This window comes from Suricata suricatta, chromosome 10 (assembly GCF_006229205.1).
Source record: "Suricata suricatta isolate VVHF042 chromosome 10, meerkat_22Aug2017_6uvM2_HiC, whole genome shotgun sequence".
Taxonomy (NCBI): Eukaryota; Metazoa; Chordata; class Mammalia; order Carnivora; family Herpestidae; genus Suricata; species Suricata suricatta.
This window is the reverse complement of record NC_043709.1, coordinates 40,308,691-40,332,127: the sequence shown is the minus strand read 5'-3', so window position 1 is coordinate 40,332,127 and position 23,437 is coordinate 40,308,691. Positions and strand designations below refer to the sequence as shown.

The 23,437-nt window shown below is 36.0% G+C and overlaps 1 protein-coding gene across 8 annotated transcripts in view; it reads right to left on the bottom strand.

Annotated features, from left to right (window-relative positions):
* OSBPL8 (oxysterol binding protein like 8) overlaps positions 1-23,437 on the bottom strand; it is a 149,544-nt gene that overhangs the window by 73,019 nt on the left and 53,088 nt on the right. For 4 of the 8 annotated variants that reach the window (XM_029955855.1, XM_029955854.1, XM_029955861.1 and 1 more), the window contains 2 exons: positions 13,580-13,616; positions 4,169-4,306 (listed from right to left, as the gene is read on the bottom strand). In XM_029955855.1, coding sequence (XP_029811715.1) covers positions 4,169-4,306; positions 13,580-13,616 — 175 coding nt within the window. The remainder of the gene's footprint in view (positions 1-4,168; positions 4,307-13,579; positions 13,617-23,437) is intronic. The other 4 variants (XM_029955858.1, XM_029955859.1, XM_029955857.1 and 1 more) reach the window with 3 other exon arrangements.

Sequence of the window (23,437 nt, the reverse complement as noted above, 5' to 3'; positions counted from 1 at the left end):
CTTTATTTTCAGTTCAGCTCATGATCCCAGGGTCATCGGATCGAGTCCTGCATCGGGCTCTTCGCTGAATGTGGGGCCTGGTTGGAATTCTCTCTCCCTCTGCCCCTCTCTTCCACTTGGCACTCTCTCTCAAAAATTAATTAATTAAAACAAGCACAGTTATATGCTTTGAAAATAGTCCTTGGCTCTTGACTCTGCCTTCCAGGCTCCTGGCTCTATTCTCTGAGTCAGTCTTCCTATTTCATAAGAAATGGTCCATGTTTCCAACAGTGGAGTTTTCTCAGCCTGCTTCATACCCACACAAGACTGGGATTCTCCCCACACACAAAGGCTCTTTTTAGTTGAACTGTCTATCCTTTTCCATCTAAGCTGGTGGTATTTCTATTAGCACCATTCTTGTCAAAACACTGTGAGTTTCTTATGACTTTTATTAGAATTAGCTCAATCTAACAGATGCCACATCCACACATTTTTTGAGATAGACCATTCACTACTTTAGGCTATGTCATGGTGCTGAAGGACAGCAGACTTAAGAGCCTTAGAGTTCTTTTGGCTAGCTGAGATGTTCTGAAAGGTACACCTTTTAGACTCTTTAAAGCCCTTTTGAAAGGCTCCAAGAGCCTTTAAATCTTTCTGATCTCTCAACACAGAATCTTACAGAAGCACTCTTGATCTGATCCTTATTCTGAGGCAATTTTTTTTTTACTAACAGCACCCTGGGATTTGAGAAGTATTTAGATAAACAAAGGGAAGGGAGGAGCCATTCCATAATGGAGGATACCAGGATAAATAAAAGCACAGTCTTGCGGAAGAACAGCAGAGTCAGTCATCTTGCTGGGTCCATGATGAGGGGAAACACAAAGTGAAATTGGAAAGGTAGAATAAAATCAAACAAACAAAGAGTCCTATTTGCCAGATTATGGAATCTGGAATTTATGCTCTCAACTGTTTGTCCAAATGTTATTACATCAGAGACTGTTGGAGAGTTTTATAAATACACAACCTCACCCAGGAGAAAAAAACAGTTCCCAGAGCTTCAGAAAGGCTGGAGTAGAAACCTGTATCTAAGCAAAGCTCCCCAGTGATTCTCAGACACAGACAGACTCAGGAGCCACTGCTCTAGGCAACAGTCAGCTGTTGACTTTTTGAGAATGGAAGGGACATAAAAGTAGGCATCTAGTGAACTTTTTGGTTACAAATCTAAATAATAAAATTAACTTTATCAAGTGCTCAGTTTCCTTATTCATGAAACAGGGAAAATGACTTATATACCATAAGGTTCTTGAAAGAATTCTAGGAACTAATGCATGTTAAAAATCATTTAGAGACATGAAGAGCATTAAATGTTAGTCATTATTACTGCAAATTTCTGGAACTCTTAAATCTTTCCATTCCACGCTGATAATACTTGGCAAGAATATTTGAGATATGGTAGACAAATCAAAGAGGTTTACAGAATATTTGTTAGTCTCCTCCAGCAGTTTATCTTCCTCACAATCAAGAGTTAATGCTTCTATCTTATTTCAAACAAATCTGACATCTGGAAACTATGATATGGAATTTCAGCAGGTAAACCAGAGATATTTTGCATTACACAAAAGCCAATAGGTTGATTTTAATAAATATGTACACTCAATATGTAACTCACTCCACAAATATTAATTTACCCATAAGTTATGTGAAAACATTTAGGTGCAAATCCAGATAAAACTGACACTAGAGCTGCTTTAAGTGCAAAAATTAGAGGTTTACATGGGCCACTAAAATAATTTCTAAATGAGCCTCTATAAGGTGATTAAGGACAGCAACAGCTGAAATATCAGCTTACAAACCAAAAGAAATCATTTATTTAAAATAATAATAATTGCTATCATTTAAACATTTCCCACTGAAATAAAGTAGAAAATGATCATGTAACTTACTATTTACCAATTAATATTCATTTATTTATTTAAAAATTTTTATATGTCTTACTTTTTTTTATTTTGAGAGACAGAGGCAGAGAGCGAGTGGGGTAGGGGCAGAGAGAGAGAAGGAGACACAGATTGTGAAGCAGGCTCTAGGCTCTGAGCTGTCAGCACAGAGCCCAACGCAGGGCCTAAACCCACAGACTGTAAGATCATGACCTGAGCCAAAGCCGGATGCTTAACTGTCTGAGCCACTCAGGCACCCCTAAAATTCACTTAAAAAGAACTAAAGCCTACTTTCAAAGAATAATTCATAGTCACAACATCAAAACCTGAATAATTATGCAGAGCTATTGGGATAGTTAAGACTCCAAATTAAACTTTTATAGCCAAGTACACATTAGCTTTAAAACACCAAACTTAAGTGCTTCGTTTTATAGGCAGAAATCTTTCCACCATAGCTATCATAGTACCACAAGAGAATGCAAAGCATTTGATTAAATAAGCTGTACTAAGAAGCAGAATTCCATATACAAAATTTATCAAATATGAATTAGGAAGTGAGATCCATAATCCATGGGAGTCTCTGGGACTCTTTTAGAGAGTCTGCAAGGTTGAAACTAGTTCCATAATACATTTCATTGTATTGATATTTGCACTGGGGTTACAAAAGCAATGTTGGGTTAAAGTGCTGGCACCTTAGCACAAATCAAGGCAAAGGCAACAATTGTAGTAGAGTCCCTGATTTCTTCACTGCCATGCACTTACAGTAAAAGGGCAGTTTCACTTACAGATGTTGTTGATGAAGCACTAAAAATTATTAATCTTAAACCCTGATGGTTTTAATATTCTGTGTGACAAGATGAGAAGTAGGCATAAAGCACATCTTTGTATTGTATTTTAAAATGTGTCAACTTTTAGTAGATACAAATAATTTAGTAAGTAACTATTTGCCAAATGAGTAATGCATGATGTTAAAAAATCATGCATGAGTAAAGAACCATTCAAAGTTCAAGATAGAAGAATGGAGTTTAACTTGAGAGTATGAAGAGATTATTGATACAGTTTCGGATTCCATTTGGCAAACAATATTTAAGAAACTACCACTTGTGGGGTGCCTGGATGGCTCAGTCTGTTAAGTGTCCGACTCTTGATGTCAGTTCAAGTCACAATCTCACGGTTCATGGAACCGAGCCCTGTGTCAGACTCGTGCAGACAGCATAGAGCTTGCTTGGGATTCTCTCTGTCCCTCTCTGCCTCTCTCTCTGCTACTCCCTCCCTCTCTCTCACAAAATAAATCAACTTTAAAAAAAAGGAAACTACCACTTGTCAAATTTTGGTGTAGTACCAAAGACTACATTTATGTATAAAGACTAGCATTTACATATAAAGCTATTAATGTAATCCTCCCTTTTCCAACTACATAGATGTGTGAGGCCAGATTTTGTTCATATACTTCAATTCAATCATTACATGATGACAGAATGATTGCAGAAGCAGACATGAATATCTAGGTGTCTGTCTGTAAACTAGATATTAAAGAGATTTGCAAAAATGTAAACAGTAGTTCTCAGCCAAAGACAATTTTGTCTCTCAAGGGACATCTGGCAGTCTCAGCTATTTCTGGTTGTATACGACTGGAGAAAGTGCTATTGTCATCTAGTGGGTAGAGGCCTAAGATGCTGCTAAATGCCCACAAAGCACAGGACAACCCCCTACAAGAATTATCCAGCCCATAATGTTAACAATGGCAAGTCTGAGAGACCATGAAGGAAATAAATACCACTCTTCTCAATTTTTCTTTGAGGGAAAGGAAGGAAGAACATAGTTATTTTTAATAAAAATATGTTATTCATATTAACCTGCAAAGGGTTTATTATTGTAAATTTAAATGATTAAGTATAAACATTTTTATAATTTCTTCATTCTATTTAAAAATAAATACCAATAGGTTAATCCGCATAAAAGTTCTTCAATGACTTAAATAATTTTTAACAGTGTAAAGGAGTCTTGGGACCACAAAGTTTGAGAATCACTCAACTAGAAGAGGATAACTAGCCAAGTACACTGGCTATATTATAAGAAGAATTAAAAGGTCGCTAAAGGAAAAGGAACTCATTTCAAGAGCAAAATAGATGACCAAAGCAGACAGAAAACCTGTAAAACCAAATAGTTACAAAGAAAATACTTATGATAGACCTAACACGTCATTCTCATCTTAAAACAACAAGGACAAGTGAATGAAAAGCACAATTTCTTACCCTGACTATGAGGACTTGCTGGACTAAAAGATGGCTGATAGAAATCTTTGGTTGGTGTTGGATAAGCTTCTTTCCCTTGGCGCTGACTCATTTTTCCTGGTGTCAGAAGCTGAGATTCGTCACTGTTTGCTACCACAGCTCAAGGAAAGAAGAAAAAAGAATTAGTACTTATGTTATAGATTTACATAATTACACAGTTAATAACACGGTATAGAACTATGACTGAAATAGCCTCAACAGTTATATTTGCTTTCCAACTCTTTACTTTAATAAATCTGCATAACTTTTATTTTCTTTTAATTGTAGTTTGCCATTAATCCAAGTGGAACTGATTGGTATGCATGGGTCCAATTACACAAAATTTAGGCATTATAAAATGAAAATACACAGTCAACTGATAATGAAAGGTACTCCAAGGTTTACTATGTACTTTTCATTTTGCTATTAAATTAACTCTTTACATTTGCCAATAAAGCAATAAGTAAGAGACAAAGTCATTTCATAAAAGAAACACAAATGGGAGCCCCTGGGTGGCTCAGTCAGTTGAGTCTGACTTCCGCTCCGGTCATGATCTCACGGTTTGTGAGTCTGAGCCCTGCATTGAGCTCTGTGCTGACAGCTCAGAGCCTGAAGCCTGCTTCTGATTCTGTCTTTCCCTCTCTCTCTGCCCCTGCTCCACTCACACACACACACTCTGTCTCTCAAAAATAAACAAACATTACAAAAAAATACAAATGGTCCCTAAAGATACTAAGATACTCAACCTTCATTAGTAATCAGAAAAAATACAAATTAGTAGCAGTATAAAATATTTATATTCACTAGAATTTCTACTCTAATTTCTAATTTTCAGGAAAAATAGGTATGATTCCTGTTTTAGAAATAGGAAAACTTGAGGTTCATTCAGAGACTGCCTTGTCTAAGACTAAGTAATTGAGGTACAATGTCTAACTCAGAAGCATTTGGTTTCAAAGTCTAATCTCTTAAAAGGTTACTGCCCCAATAAACAATTTAGTGTTTAAAGCTGTTATTCACCCATTTGGCCAAACTACTAGTAAAGAAGAGCAATGCCCACTTGCAGAGAGGGCAGAAAAGAGACAAATACTCAAATGGAGGAATGGGCAAATTGTGACGAAATCCACAGTGCCCTAGGACCTCCATATCTATTCATTTTATGTTTCTGTGCTTTCTGCCTACAAAAACTTAGCTTTATCTTGAGAAAGAATGGTTCTGTCTTCACTACAGATTTAATTTTTAACTTAAATCAGGGTGTCATATTCACATTTTTATCACTATTATCTTTTAAATCAATACTTTTAAATCAAATTGTTTTCTCTTGTGCTCAAGTTTTCAAGAATTATATTTTAGCTCTGTACATTTCAATGTAAAAATTCGAAAAAAACCTTTGACTTAACGTCCAAGTAAAGATATAAAAAGTTTATGTTACCATCAAGTGCATAAAAAAAGAATCTAAACACTGACTCCTGAATTAATCTCTTCCTGAACTAAACTCATAAGTCCAATTACCTGCCTTCTAATAAATAGCCTCTACTATTTAAACAGGCATCTCAAATTTATCCAGGGCATCATTCTTGATTTTTGCTTATCCTCCAAACCTACCTCTCACTATTGTCCTCCACCACTTTCTCAGGCCGAAAACCTTAGATATATTCTTCTATTTTTCCTCTTTCTTTCACACTTCACATCCAATTTATTTGTGAGATCTCTGTATTCTACCCTCAATATTTAGCTGGAATCCTTTCACTTCTTTCCACTTCCACAACTATCACCCTCCTAAGCCACCATTACCTGTCCACTAGATCACAGCAATTTTTACCTCGTCCACAGATTTTTACCTAGTCTCCAGACTTACTGTCTTGCTCCTTTCTTGTTTAGAGTTCATTTTCTACATAGAAGCCTGAAAAATCACTGTCAATCATGAATCAGATCGGCACCATACAGAAATATCCTCAATGCTTTCCATTATACTTGAATCCCACGGCAGAAGAACTGAAGAGTGTCTGGCCCCTGCTTACCTTGACAACCCCATTCTCCACTACTCTCCTCTTCAGTTACTTGGCTACTTGTCTCCAGCTAGAATGGCCTTCTTGGTATTCCTCAAAACATGCCATTTTGCCTCAGTTTCTGGGCCATTATATCTCTTGTTCTACCTGGAAAACTCCTACTCCATATGTTCACGTTATTGACTCCTCTCTATGTGTTGTCTGTGCTCTAATATATCTTTAGAAAAGCTCTTCATCATGCCTATGATAGGTTTTTCTTTTTTTTTTTTCTTTTTTGGTTAGTGTGGACTCTGCCACAATTAAACACTATCACTTCATCGTACGTGATTTTTACTGTTGCTCTTATCACTATCTGAAATTATATCATTTGTTTGTTGTCTGTCTTCTTCAGTAGACCATAAGTTCCACAAGAGAAGGGAGTTTTATCTGCCTTCTATTTTCCTAAGTCCTCAAGTCCCAGTATGGTTCTGGCATAATGAAGGTGCTCAATAGGATCTTACTGAATGAACCAATCAACAAATTTTACAATTTTATCAAAGTTCATTATCACGAAATAAATAGCAGCTCCTTTAGTTACTAAATTTTAATTCCTAAAAATTACTATTAAAATTAAAAATGTATGGTACTGATGTAGGAAGAAACAAAATTGACCTAAAGAACAAAACAGAGTTCTCATAATCAAACCCATGCATATGCTGAGCCTAGATACATAAAAAGACAAAAAAGACTACACCATTAATGACACTAGGAAAATTAAGTATTGGAAAATTAGGTCCCTACTCTCATACCATGCACAGAGAATAGTTTTAGAAAAATTAAACACATCAGTGTAAAAGGCAAAACTTAAAACCTTTTAGAAGAAAATATAAAAAGATTATCTTTATAAACTTGGGATAGGGAACAATTCCTTTAAAAAGATACAACAAAGCACTAACCAAAAAATGAACTAAGTTCTACTATATATTAAAATTAAGATTTTAATCAAAAGGTACCATAAAACGTTAAAAAGAAAAACAGGATATTCACAACATATATAATTAACAAAGGGCTAATATCCAGAACACGTTTTAAACACACACACACACACACACACACACACACACACACACACACAAACAACAACCCTATGAATCAATTAGAAAAAGACCAACAACTCAGTAGGAAAATGCAGGGTTACATCAAAAAGAACATCTAGGAATTCATTTAACCATGCATTTAACATTTCCCCAAGAGGTGAGAGACCTGTATAATGATAAAAGAAACTGCAGACAAAAATAAACGGAAAGATAGTCCATAGTTATGGATTGGAATAATTAATATTGTTAAAATGTCTGTACCACCTAACAAATTCAATGCAACTCCAATGAAAATTACGATGGCATTTTTCACTGAATTAGAACATAAAATTCTAAAATGTGTATGAAACCAAAGAAGACCCTGAATAATCAAAATGATCTTGAAAAAGAAGAACAAGCTGAAGGCATCGTGCTCCCTGGTTTCAAACTATAAAACAGAGCTACAGTGATCAAAACAGCATGGTACTGGCATAAAAACAGTCATGTAAATCAATAACAGAGCAGAGGGCTCATCAGTACACCTGTGCATATATGGCCATATTAATTTGTGACAAAGGAGCCAAGAACATACAAACAGGGAAAAGGGCAGTCTCTTTAATAAGTGGTGCTGGGAAAACTGGACATCCATATGCTAAAGAGTCAAACTGAATCACTATCACACATCATATATAAAAATTAACTCAAAATGAATTAAAGTCTTGAATGTAAAACCTAAAGCCCTAAAACTCCAAACAGAAAACATAGGCAGTAAGCTTCTTGACATCAGACTTGGTGATGGTTTTCTGGATCTGACACCAAAAGCAGAGGCAACAAAAGCAAAAATAAACAAGTAGGACTACATATCAAACTAAAAAGCTCTGCACCACAAAGGAAACTATCAACAAAATGAAAAGACAACCTACTGAATGAGAGAAAGTATTTGCAAGTCTTATAGCTGATAAGAGGTTGATGTCCAAAATACATCAAGAGCTCATACAACTCGACAGCAAAAAATAAACAATTTGACTTAAAAATGGGCAGAAGTTCTGAACAAACACTTTTTCCAAAGACAGAATGGGCAACAGGTACATGAAAAGATGATAAACATCACTAATCATGAGGGAAACAGAAATCAAAACCACAATGAGGTGTTATCCCCTCACACCTGTTAGAATGGCTATTATCAAAAAGAAAGGAAATACCAAGTGTTGACAAGGATATGGAGAAACGAGACCCCTGTGCAGTTGGTAGGAATGTAAATTGGTGTAGTCAATTCACTACTATGGAAAACAGTATGGAGAGTCCTCAAAAGGTGAAAAGAAAGGACCATGCAATCGAGCAATTCCAGTTCTGCGTATTTTCCTGAAAATAAAAACACAAATCCAAAAAGATACATGCACCCCTATGTTCACCATAGCATTATTTACAACAGCCAAGACATGGAAACAACCTAAGTGCCCACTGACAAATGAATGGAATACTACTCAGCCATAAAAACAAAAGAATTAAATTTTGCCATTTATGACATGGATGGACCTTGAGGGCATTATGCTGAGTTAAATAAGTCAGACAGAGAGGGACAAATACCGTATGATCCAAGTTGAAAAGCCAAATTCATAGATACAGAGAACAGACTGGTGGTTGCCAGAAGCACGGGGGATGGGGGGTAGGTAAGTAGGAAAAAGGGGTGAAAGGAATCAAAGGGCACAAACTTTGAATTATAGAATATATAAGTCATGCTAATGAAATGTACAGCATGATTAATAATACTATACTGCATATTTGAAAGTCGCTGTGAGAATAAATCTTAAAAAGTCATCACAAGAAAAAAAAATTCTGCAACTATGTGCAGTGATGGGTGTTAACTAGACTTACTGTGGTGATCATTTTGCAATATACACAAATACTGAATCATCACCACATACCTGAAACCAACATAAATTTGCATGTCATTTGTATCTCAATTAAAAAAAATTTTTTTTAAGAGAGAAAAATGGGGCAGGGATCTGAACAGCGAGTTCATGGGAAAAAATGCAAATGGCCAAAAAACATACAAAAAAGATGTTTATTCTCTTGGTAATCAGGAAAATACAAATCAAGACCACAATGAAAAAAATATTTTACACTCAGTAAAACTGACAAAAAATTAGTAAGTCTGATGCTACCAAATGCTCATAAGGATAAGAATCACACATTTTAAGCACTGCTACTGGAGAATAAACTGGTCTAAGCACTCTAGAAAACAAATTTAAAACCACCTTCTGAAACTGAATACCAGCATACCATATGGGTCCAACAATCCCACTTTTAGCTTTATACCTAAAAATAATACTCTTATAAGTGTTTACCAAGAGACAATATGAATGTTTATAGAGTAAGCATCAAAGCAACTTAAATATTCATCAAGTGAAAATAAAATAGATTTATATACTGTGTTATATGCATATAACGGAATAGCATGTAGCACTGAGAAGGAATGATCTATAACCATGCCCCAGAACATGGTTGAAGGTTGAAACTGGAACATAAAATATTAACTACAAAAAACAAGTCCTAGAAAAAGACATACAGCACTCATAAAATTAAATACCAAGTGAAACTTAGTGACATATATGGAATTTAAAAATAAGAAGGAGTGCCTGATATCTTAACTGATTGAGCAGTCCAATTCTTGTTTTTGGCTCAGGTCATGATCCCAGGGTTGTGGGATTGAGCCCCACGTTGGGTTTTGGCTGAATGTAGAGTTGCTTAAGATTCTCTGCCACCCCTCCTCCTCTACCCCTCTCCCCAATTCGTACACACTCTCTCTCTAAAATAAAAAAAACACTCCCCCCAATATGTTTTTTAAAAAAAGCAAATGATGATAAAAAATACAAACTAGTCATCACCTCTTGGTAGCAAGCACAGGGATAGACAGAGAAGAAGGACATGGTTGAACATGAGGGATTTTTAAGATTCAAGTTCTTAAGTTGAACAGTAGGTTCCACACTCACTGGATGATTATGCTTTATAATCTACATATGCTACATAGATTCTTTTGTAGTATCAGCCAGTACATTTTAGGCTAATTTAAAATACATTCTGAGAAGAATAACAGGATTAAAGTATGTTTCAGGAGTCTATCAGGAAGCTATAGGTACCTATATCTTGAGTAACTTCACTATATAAAAAAAGGAAATAGTCTGAGAATTGTAAATTTAGTTGTATTTACCTCTAACCCCTAGCAGTTGAGGTATTACTATTTCCTAGTTGTTCTCTCTTACCCTATTCACAAGAATTAACACCTATACAGACAAGAGGATTTGCATAACATAAAAATAATTTTGACATCCTATATCATTTGCACAATCTTAGACTATTTATGTAAGCTAGAGAAGGGCATTCACTGTTTTGATTCATACCCCTTGGCATAAAACTGCCAATAAATATTTGCTCAATCACTGGACAGATATTTGACAAATGAATCACTGCATGATTCCAATACAGTTTCTGACACTACAACTGTCTCATCTACTAAAGATAGCATAACAGTGCCCTCTCCTGGCCCTACTTTGTAGAAATAACCTATTTTATAATTCATATTGATTATCTTAAGTGTTACAGAACAGGAATAATAGTAATATAATTAACATACCAACTGCAACTTCTAAGGAGAATATGATTCTGTAACTACTATCTTGCCTTTCTGAATTCAATTCATCAATATAAATCTGAAGAATTTCCAAGCTTCATAGCCTGGTATTTGTTCTTAGTCTAAGGAGCTAAGATAAAGTTAAGTAATTATTTTAAAATCATAAATAACCTCTATGTAAATCCTAAGACTCCCCTTACAGATGATGTACCTTTTCTCAAATACTTAAAGAATTTAAATATGTTTGTATATGTCATTATAATTTTTTCATTCAGTATAGATCCTAATATTATTGAAGTAACTTTTCACTCTATAAGATATGTGTTTCTATTAAGTAATTATATATCCTCAGCTTTTTAGTAGTTGGCAGAGTATAATATAAACTCATCCCTAACATATATTGTATATTTTTATTTGTATATTCAGAAAATGTGTAACCATAATATATGTTTTGTATTCCAAGTAGAAATTAAAGATCTCCTTTTATAAAACCCAATTCCTAAAACAGAACAACTGTAGTTGGTATCAAAAATTCAATTGTAGGGGCACCCGGGTGACTCAGTCAGGCGAGCAACCATCTCTTGATCGCAGTTCAGATCATAATCCCAGGGTGGGGGGATTGAGCCCCATGTCAGGCTCTGTACTGAGCATGCAGCCCACTTAAGATTCTTATTCTGTCCCTCTCTCTTCCCTCCTCCCTCCCCTCCCCCACTCATATGCACTATGTGAATAAATTAACGAATAAATAAAAATTATCTTTAAAAAATGCAATTCTATTGGTAAATTTGTTACTGCCAATCAATTCACCTGAGCCAACATCTGAATATATAAGGTTACTAAAGGAATTGAAAAAATCCATTGAAAATATTTGCCAGGTATCACAAGTAAGGCTGACAAGAAAACACAAAAATGTTTTGATATTTTTATACTTTTTTCAACTTTTAAAATTTCTACTATTCTAGGGGTGCCTGGGTGGCTCAGTCGATTGAACATCCAACTCTTGGTTTTGGCTCAGGTTATGATCCCAGGGTCTCTCACATTCTCTCTCTCTCTCTCTCTCTCTCTCTCTCTGCCCCCTTCCCCTACTCATGTGCTCGCTCTCTCTCAAAAAAATTTTTTTCTACTATTCTAGTAATGCTGGTTGTATAATAAACAATATATTTAAAATACTATGAATGTTAAAATTAAGAATTTTAAAAGGGAATTTTAGCAACTACTTTAAATCATCTCTTTTTAGAAAAAAATTACATACATACTGTAATGAATATTAGAGACAAATAGCAACCAATCCATACCAAAGAATTTTACAACTAGAAGAATGCTTGCCATTATCTTGCTTTAGCCAATGGAAAAAGAATGAGCCCCAAGCACTGAACTGACTTGCAGTGGTCAGATTACTGCTGAAGAAGGAAGAAATACTAAAACTTCCTAAATCAGTATAATTTCTATATTGTGCCTCAATAAAGTTTAAATTTTTGTCTGAACTATGACAGCAATATTTTAATTATTTGGTTAGATTTGAATTCAGTCAACTCACAGTTTCATTATGATTTTTGAATTCAACGGAATCTTGCTGAACACACAGTGGGTTAGGACCCAATTCTAACTCTTTGGTCATGTAAGTTCTTAACTTCAGGCTCTTTATCTAGAATATTCATGTTTGAAGGGAAGGGGAAAAAATAGTTTCAAACAGAGAGGGAGACAAACCATTAGAGACTCTTAAATACAGAGAACAAACTGAGGGTTGATGGGTCGGCGGGGGGCAGGCAAAAAAGGAAAATGGGTGATGAGCATTGAGGAGGGCAGTTGTTGGGATGAGCACTGGGTGTTGTATGTAAGCAATGAATGAATCATGGGAATCTACTCCTGAAGCCAAGAGCACAATGTAAACACTCTACTTTTGCTAACTTGATAATCAATTATATTTAAAAAAAAGAGAGATGATATTTTAGGTTCATTTCACCTCAGTAATGCTATGATTTTTAATACAAAAGTTGCCCCTGCCACAATGCTCTAGAATTATCTGTTCATGGGTACAAACCCCCTGCTAGACTATAATGACCCTTACCAGGCAGGGCACATTTTTACTCATCAGATATTCCCCAAAGCTAGCAAAGTGTCTGGTCAAAAAATTTTTTTCAGACATAAATTTAACGGGTACATCTTCTAAATCACTAAGATGAAACATGTTTCACTTATGAAATCCCCAAAGTAAAAATAAAAGTGTTTCATAACCCTATTATCTATTATGTAAAGATTGTGACAAAATAAAACAGTATTTCTCATTTTCAAATGGCAGTGAATTTCTTGTATCATGTCCAGTCTCAAAGAAGTCTGATCTATGCTTTATGACTATAGAAAGGAATACAAAGGAATATGAAGGAATATGAAGAGGCCTTTTTTTTTCAACTCCTCTCACCACGCCTGAATAAGTCTTAAATTATGAATTAGATAATTCAGCTAAGTATATAATCCATCTTTAGACAATCAAGAAGTAAATGCACAAACATTATCAGTCTCATATGGGCACTGACAGCTGATGGGTACTGAATGACCATGTATATTCTTTACTTTGTATCTCAGTGCTTGGGTAGAAAAACAGAAGACTTCATAATCAAGAGAAAAACATATGTATGCCTTTTATAAGTACACATCAAAATATTCTGTCTCCAAATATGCCATTCAAACTTTGGCTACTTACTTGATGGCCCCAGGACATCTTTGCTATCACCAAGAAGCTTTTAATGCAGGGTAATTGAGCAGCAAACAAATACAATCCAAACCAGGAAGAAGCAAAATGCATCAGGATTGAAGCAGCAGTGAAACAAAAGGACAAGGAAAATAAGCATTAGTTTATAAGTAGAAAGCACATGCACATCAATCCTAATAATCATAATTCAAAAGGAATTTCCTTTGCCACATAGAAAAAGATCTTGGCTTAAGTATTACCAAATATTTGTTTAAATTTTGGAAAATAAAGATGGAAAGACAAAAACAAAATCAACCAAGTACTTTGTTTTGAAGATTATCCCCAAAGTAAAAATTACTTTCAAATTTTAACTAAGGATAATGGGTTAGGAGTGGTAAAATTATTTAGAAATGTAAAGGACAGCCCAAAGTTATTTATTCTTTAAATTTAAGTGGTTTAAAAAATCTGTAACACCCATGCACTATTACATATTAGTTCTGCATGCCATGAAAGCACTTAACACTACATAGAAATTCAGTCTGTTTCTTCTATAAAAAGAAAGGAACATTTACTGAGTGCTTATTATATGCCAAGCATTGTGCAAAGAGCTTTTACAAAGATACCAACAAAGTAAAACAAAATTTTTCTCAAATAGCAGAAAAAGAAAAAAAAACCCAGAAAGGAATATTATTAGACTGATAGAATTTTATTGTCAGGCAAAATTTTCTTAGGACTCACTAAATATGAAGTAAAGCACATGGAGCTTTAAGAAGTAAGAAGCCCAATTCTTAAATAAATAACATGCAATCAACTACAAGAAACCGGGAAAGACTGGTGACCTTTTGTAAACTGTCTTAACCTACAACATCATGCTAAATGTTGCTTATAGAAGTGTTTTGGTCTCCCTTGGCAGAAACAGAGTCTTCGGCTTTGGGGTGCCTGGGTGCTCACTCAGTTAAGTCAATCTGACTCTTGATATTGGCTCAGTCAAGATCTGGCATTTCATGAGATGGAGCCCCATGTCAGGCTCTCCACGGACATCATGGAGCCTGCTTGGGTTCCTCTCTTTCTCTCTCTCTCTCCCTCTTTCTCTGCCCCACTCATGCTCACTCTCTCTGTCTCCGTCTTTCAAAAATAAACATAAGCTTAAAAAATAAGAGAAAGTCTTCAGCTTTACTTCATTTCAAATACCAAGTACAGTAACATCAAAACTGACAACAAAAATAAAAAATTCCCATTGATTACATTATTGCTTGCTCTTATTTGAAGGGAATGAGGCAAAATTATCTGCGACCAAAAAGAAAGGTCGCAGTTGTTTGCTTTATCTCCTAGGGAAAAATCTTGGCCCTGTTGCTCCCCAAAAGGGATGGTTATTTCACAATGCTTGAAATTGTGCTCTATTCCTTTAAATGCATTTGCTCTAGTCATTTTTGGTAGTTGCCTATTCTTCTACAAACTGGTTTCAGCTTCACAAACTAAAAAAAATACAGCAGTAATGACAACGAACCAGTGGTGCTTGCTCAGGTCCTTATAACTGATTACCATGTTACAACAACTCCCAAGCATGTGGGAAAGATTAAAGTACTTGTGGCAGGCAATCTCCACAAGGCTCCAGTAATCCCCATGTCTTGGTGTATAATCCCCTCTCTTTTGAGTGTATTCTGGACTTACTGAAACTTCTAATGAAGAGAATATGGCAGAAGGGAACGGATGTCACTTCCAAGATTAGGTGGTAAAAAGACCATGAACTCCATCTTATTTATAGTCTCTTACTCTCTTTTAGATAGATCACCCTAGGGAAAGCCAGCTGCTGAGTCATGAGGCAGCCTTGCAGGGAGGCCTATTAGGTGAAGGAATGATGTCTGTCAACAACCACTGATTTTGTAAAGGAATCTGTCTTGACCTTTTCCTCCCTCCCTTATACCCAGCCAAGCTTTCAGATGAGACTGCAGCAGCCACACCCAAGAGCTTGACTGTAGCCACAAAAGAGATTTTTGAGCCAGAGACACCTAGTAAACTGCTCTTGGATTCCTGACCCACAGAAACTGTAAAATAACAAATGCTTGTTGTTTTATATCACTTAAATTTTGGAAGATCTGTTATGCACCAATAAATAATTACCAGGATACTGGAAAACTGAAAGAAGCTAGAAAACTAACACAGATAACCATGGTAAGCTTGATAAATATTTCATAGATATCTTCTAAAAATATCTTTCTATATTGATACGAATAATTACTAATTTCCCTGAATATACCAGTAAATCTAAATTTCTTAAAGGAAAGCAATGGTTCTAACCATATATGCACAGTTGGGAGTATTTAATGTTACAAGGCCAGTCATTTTTAAAGGTTTTTTAGTTTGTCTTCTATTTAGGGTAACTGATTAAGTTCACTTTTATTGTACATATTCTCAAATTTTGTTAAGTAATAGTATTATGTCAACTTCTTTGTAGCTGTACTCCTTTCTGTTTGCCACAGAAAATAATCCCTAGCATATACAACAACTTCTGAATATCTGTTTCAAATTGTGCTTTCAACATTGTATCTTCAAGCATGTTTGTGTCATATAAATCTGATTCTATTAATCTAATTTTTCCATCTTGAGACACTAGAGAATAATCAAAATAAATACTGTCTATTCCTATTATTGAGCCATCCATCAAAATATTTATGAGTACCTATCATATAGATGGCAATCATTTTAGGCCCCAAGGAATACAGTGAACAAAAAAGACAAAAATTTGCCCTTTGTGGTAGTTATGTTCTAGTGGGAGATATGAATAATAACAGAGTAACAAGTAAAAATTTGTTAAATACTATATAGTATAAATGCTAAGGAAAAAATAAGCAGAAAATAAGGGCACATAAAATGTTAAGGAAGAGGGAGTTATAATTTAAGATAGGGTGACCTAAGAATGCTTCACTACAGAATTGAGTAAAACGAGAGGAGTCTAGCATAAGGACAGAAAGAAGAGTATTCCAGGCAGAGAGAAGAACAAGTGTAGAATGGAGGATTGGAACAGGAGCAAGGCTAGAGGGCTTGGAGAAGAGTCAAAGGGCTGGAAAGGCTGGAATAGAAGTCAGAGAGAAGTAGTAAATAAAGTCATAGAAGTAAATGGGTGCCAGATTGTGTAGGATCTAGTCAGGACTTTGGCTTTATTCTGAATGAGATGGGGAGTCACTGGATTTCTGAGAAAAGAAGTGACACAATTTGAGTATGTTTTAACAGGATTGTTCCTGCTGCGATGTTAAGAACAGACTAGAGGGACAAGGGCACGAACCGTTAGGAGGTTACCGTAATAATCTACAGGAAAGATAAAGGAGACTTGGACCAAGGTAGTAGCAGTGAGGGTGAGAAGTAGTTGAGTTCTGAATATATTTTGAAAGTAGAGTCAACAGGGTTTCCAAACAGACCAAGTATGAAGTTAAAACAAAACAAAATAAAACAAACAAACAAACAAAACCCAGAGGATGGGTCAAGTGTTGGGGCCTGAGCACCAGGAAGGACGGAACTGGCGCTGTTGGAGATGGAAAGGACAGTGAGAGGGACTAGAAAGAAATGTAAGTGCTGAGATTGGGACAGGTCAAGTTTGATATGTTTGGTAGGCATCCAAGTTAAAATGTCAAATAGGCAGTTGGACATACAGATTTGTACAGGGAAAGGTTCATGTTGGTAAGAGACAAATTATGATATGTAAGAGAGTTAGAGTATATGACCTGAATGGCTAATCACAGAAGACTGAAAAGTGCCACAGAATAAAAGAACAGGCAGGCACCAGAAAACATATATATATAATGGAACAGGAGAACTAAGAATGAAGCTGAAACACTTCAAATAAAAGTGGTAAAACAATAAAAAAATAAGCAAGACTTCAGAAACTTTCCCCAGAGGTTTGTGAATACAAAGGCATTTAACTGGGAGACAAGTGAAATTATCCTCCCAGAGTTGCCTGCAAGTGATGCCAATAGAAAAAGTGATTTAAGTAATTAAAGATTGTATATTAATTTTACCATGTAACCTATATCACTGGTCCTGTGTGCAAAGCTAAACTGCACACTACACTTCTTACATTGCTTTTAGGACACGGGCCTAATTCACACAGTCCCATGTTGTATAACACATGAATAAAGACAGTGTGAAATTGCTGATGTGGAAACATTCTATACAAGTATCTGGTAAGATTGTTTAAAAAATAAAAGCTAGCCAACTCTTCTTGGCTTCTTTAGAGAACCAAAATACTATTAAAATCTTGGAAGAATCCAGGAATTTTTTTATCACAGTGTTAAAAAAAAAAAAACCCATTAATATATAATGGAAACATTTTCTCTAATTGAGTAATATCATATTTATCATTATCCCTTCAACAACGTCCACACAGTCATTTCAACAATTTGTGTTTCATACAAACAGATTCCCCATTTTGGCAGAAACTATGGATTTAAAATAGTAAAATAATATTAACATACCTAGCATTTTTCTATTTATTAATTAGTACACTATCAACTACTTTTAACTAAAAGCATGAAATATAGTCATTACCTAAATCTTTACCAGTTTTAGGCTACAAATTTCAAGAAAAGAGCATTATGCAATAATCGGTATTTTATTTTAATGTACTTCTAAATATTTACTACACTACCAACAATTAGCATAAAACTTGCCATCTTTCAGAAGTGTAAAGGAATAAGTAGAAGTTCAAAATCACACACTCATCCTGGGAAGACCCTTAACTCCAAGCAATTCAGGACAGATGGCCACCCTATAACACAGAAACAAGCCCGTAAGAGCTATTGCTTGATTCCACTGCCAGTAGCATAGCATCTCCCTCTTAGCATACATATCGATTTGACTTAAGTCATCGTTTGAGCTTAAGCCAAAGCACAGCTTGTAAAGCACAGATACAACTTGAAAATAAAGTTTCAAGCAAATGGCACCTCTTCCCTCAATGAAGTTGATCAAGCTGCACTCATAGAAGCAATCCTGCTGCAGCTGGTTCTCAGGAGCCACAATGTGGAAGGAGGATTACATAATACATCCCCAAAGTACTCTATTTAGTGTTATCTTTGGCCCTTAGAATAAGAATCTTCAGTGAGAGATCTAAAACACACTGAGATTTGTTTGTTCTTCCAACAGGAGTCTTCTCTCTACACTTAACTGATCTTTTCCTATTCCTACGATCATCAAACATACACTGTGTACATTTTATCTCTGAGTTTTACAGGAGATATTTTACAGAAATGCTTTTCTAGGAACTAGAGCTTATCACTGTTAGATAGAAAATACTAACTGGCCTGTCAGGCAGTTATTTTAAAATAACCTAATCATACTTTTGACCCAGCAAATGCACTTCTAGGAATGTATACCAAGGGGATCATCTGAAATCTTCAAAAGATGTGTCCATAGATATTTATCACATCATTTGTAGTAATCTATTATGAAATAATAACACATTCACACAATGAAATACTATGTAGTCATTAAAGTTTTTTTCACTGACTGAACAATTCATTATACATTAACTTTTAAAAATAGGCTACAAAAAAGTTTGTAGGGCTCCACTTTATAAAATTACATATGTAAGATATACACCTATGAATAAACTCAGTAAAGAGACCACCAGGATATTAAAAGTAATTGTCTCTAGAAAGTAGAATTTTATTTTATTCTTTTATGTTGTTTAAATATGCCACATTTATGTGCATTATTTTTATAGTTAAAAAAATTAAACCTATTTATATTTTGGAAAAAATAAAAATTTTAAAGCTGATCTTTTCAATTCATATTAGCTACGTTGTATACTGAAATAATCATCTTTGATAAAATACAGTGAAAAATATATTTTAAGACTCCAACTTGAAATCCTGAAAAAATATAAAAATGTTAACATTTCAAACATAGCACCATATATTACTCACTGTCTCTTGAACTTCAGCAACTTCTGAATATGGCAAGATCTAAAAAAATAAATTTTCTCAGGAGTGATTTAATGTCATATACTTGAATCTGTATTTAGAGAGCACCCACAGTTTATCAAATGAATTAAGTGGTGCATTAATCTTTTAAGAAGTAGGGGGGGAAGTGCAATTATATGTTTACATTGGAAACTAAATTCTTTAAAACAACAACAACAACAACAACATTCTGAGGCTTCGGGAAATTCCAGGCCATCTGCCAATCTGTGAAGTCCTCTCTAGCATGTTCTGGAGTATACAAATAATTCTATCGGCCTTTGCCCTATGCAAGCTTTCTCTTCCCTTGGTTTCTAAAGTACTCTACTCCTCTGGCTTCCCTTCTATTTTCCTGCCTCCACTTTGTTTTCTCATTCGGTAAGTGAGTGGCCATCATCAGTGCTCAGTCCTCAACTATTTGTTGGTTTTTCTCTACCGGCTCTTTTCCGGCAGACTGCACCCATTTATTACCTTTATTTAGACAACTTTCAAGTTTCCTCTTCAGACCTAGTCTATCTCCAAATTATCACTCCAAAACATTGCTACTTGCATGTTCAAACATTATTGCAAATTGACTTCTGGTTCTAAAATTCTGTAAACAAGGATGCCTGGGTGGCTCACTCAGTTAAGCATCCAACTCTTGACTTCAGCTTAGGTCATAATCTCAAGGTTTGTGAGACTGAGCCCTGCATCAGGCTCTGCACTGACACTGTGAAGCCTGCTTGGGATTCCCTCTCTATGCCACTTCCCCACTTGTTCAAGCATAATCTCTCTCAAAATAAACAAACTTAAATTTAAAAATAATAAAATTCTGTAAGCAAATTTTAGAAATTATTTAGCTTTTTTAAGAAACCATCTGTAAGTCAAAAACAGCACTCAGTAGCTTCCCTCAGAAATCAGAGTTGATGCCAATTTGCCCAAGTTTTTCAATGATAGCCTCTTTTTTTTCACTCAGACCTAAACCCTTGAATAATCTGAGACTCTCTTTGCCCCATCTCATGAAGTTTTACATTGTGATGATTTTTACCTAGACAATGTCAACCTCACATCTAGTCCTTTCTTTCAATTCCCATCAATACTACTACCTGAGACCCACATCATCTTTTCTCATGTCCCTGCATTCAGTCTTACCTCCCTCACTCATTTACTATGCTAGGTATAAGAATTCAAAAACACAATAAAAACATGGTCCTCACTGCCAGCCAACAAGATCACTTGACTGAGAAGGTGAGAGACACTTTACTCACCTTTCCCCCTCAACACTTATAGCCTAACCACCATAGTCTGTCTAAAAGACCTGCAAACTCCACACTTGGCCCTTATCATTGCTTAGAAAACTACCTTTAGGAAGACTTTGTTCAAAAGTAACTTCATCAGAAGACTTGCATAATATTCCCAGAAAACAGCAATACCAAGCCCCTATTCTGGCATTCTCTACCCATCTTACCCGGCTTTATTTTTCATCACAGCAATCACCACATGACAGTATATATTTGTGTATTTTTTTTTCTTCCTCCACTGGGATGTTAGCTCTACTGAAGTAGGAATTTAGTCTGTTTTGGTCACTGTTGTTATCCCTTGGGACTAGCACAAAGCCTGGTACATGGCAGGCACTCAACATATAATGACAGATATTTATCACGAATGAAAAAGTCTTATTATTATAACTCTAATTCCTAGCAAAGAATTTCATGTATGTAGTTTGCTGAGTTCCTTTGTTTATGATATGACTTAAATTCTCTTACAGAAAAAAAAAAAGTCTTACACATCTTTGTATTTTCCAAACCATAACATTCTGCATGCTTAACATACACAAAGAACTAATATGGAGTCAAATTCTAAAATCTGAGTTTTAAGCCTAGCTCTCTTCCCTGGATAAATCTGAATAAATATCTTGAATTTAGTGTTTTTGTTTGTTTATAAGATCTGTTCTAATCCAAAAATCCTGTTATATAAACAATTCAACATAGAAAATTACCTCAGTTTCTAAGAACACCTTTAGTGGTAAGGTAGAGCATATTCATATTTTCTTCTATTATTGGTCTCTGGCCATCCATCATAAGTCCAAATTCCTCTGTTAGGAATTCCCCTATCTTTTTTCTTAAAAAAAATTCTGTCCTTCATAAATGACACTGTTACAGATTCACCACTGATTTTTGGTAATGGAGCATAAGTTATATTTCTTCTGGTAATGTTGGTCTCTTGCCATGATTAAAGCAACCTCCTTCAACAAGGACTTCATAAGAAAGGTAAGTTCAAAATCGACTGTGTCAGTTATGACTAATGTCATGTGTCTGGTGAAAATGCTGGTAAAGTCTGTGGTTATAAAATTTTTAAAAAAGTGACTTGTCCATTAAAAGAATGAAACCCATGACCTTGGCCTTTGACCTCATTAACATTCTCTATATCTGACCTAACCATTCTTAATCACCTGAAAAGCACAACAGAAACCATGTTAATGCATCACAATCATGCGTAGTTAGATATGACAACTGGCTATAGGAGATAGCTCATGTACATAAATATTTCAGTGTATGACACATATCAATTTTTAACATAAAACAAGATTACTCTCATCTGCAAGAGCGGAAGGAGAAAATACGGACTCCAGAAGGAAGAGAACCTGAAGGATACCTGAGTGAGTGAGTGCGAACTGGGGAGATTGGAAAACGGGCCAGCCCGAGATGGGCAGGGGAGGTGGCAGCCCCAGCCCAACACAGGGCAAGCGCGCGGAGCCCGAGAGACAAAGGGAAGAGACAGAGAGACTGAACACGCTCATAGTACTGTCTCTGGGGAAGAGATAAAGAACGCTTAACTGTGCTTGGAGAAGCTCACTCCATAGATAGCTGCTGGGTAGCCTAAATCCTGAACCCAGTTGGCGCAAGGGAAGGAACAGCTTCCAGCCCAGCGCCATCTTGGGAAGGAGTCGGCCACCACTGCAGTAGCGGTGTCAGGGGTGCTTACTTCGACCTCGGTTTTGGGAGTGGGAACACACACCTCATTTCCACGGCGCATCTCGCCCCCAACATTGGCCATGCGAACCCTGAATCCCAGGTGCCAACAGGGGAAAAAAAAAATAGCCCCCACCTCTACACGATCCCTGCAGAGAGTTGGTGGTGGTGGAGACCTGGGTGCGCGCCCAGGCTACAGGAGCTCCCAGCTCATTTCCAGCAGCTCCTGGTGCCGCCTCCGGCAACAGCTACGCCCTCATTCCTCCCCCAATGCTAACGCGACCCCTGCCAGGGGTTGGGTCTGCACTTCACCTCCTGCTGCGCATCTCACCCCAGGCAGGGGCAGCCGAAATCCCAGCCTGAGCCAAGACAAACCGATTACTCCCTCTAAGAAGCCAGCAACCAAAACAAAAACATCTCATCTGTGGTAGCATAAAAAGTGCATGGACTGGAACTTTGAACCGAGGCGGGCCTTGAAAATACAACTTGGCTCAACCGTGGCAAAAGGAGATCGGACTCATTAGAGTGGCCTACAGTTCATAGTTCATCAAAGCTTGGCATGACGCCTGCCTATCTAATCTCTGCAGACACCAAGGCGGAGCCTCTGAGAACAGCCTCCAAGACCTACCACATCAAACCACGCCTATCCAAGAGGGGGAGCTGCCATTTTTGTTTTTGTTTTTTTTTAGTTGTTGTTGTTTTTGCTATTTTTATATAATTCTTTTCTTTTTTCCTTCATTTTTTTCGCATTTTTCTGTATGTATTTTTTATTATTATTACTTTTTTTTTACTTAAATTTTTAAATATTTTTACTCCTTATTTTCCTTTCTCCTTTCCCCCCCTTTTTTTTCTCCTTTCTTCTTTATATAGGAGAATATATCTCATCCCTACCTCTCCCCTCAACTGGTCATACACTTTTAGACTGTCCACTGTCCTTTGTTGTCTCTGACGCCCTTTAATTTTTTTTT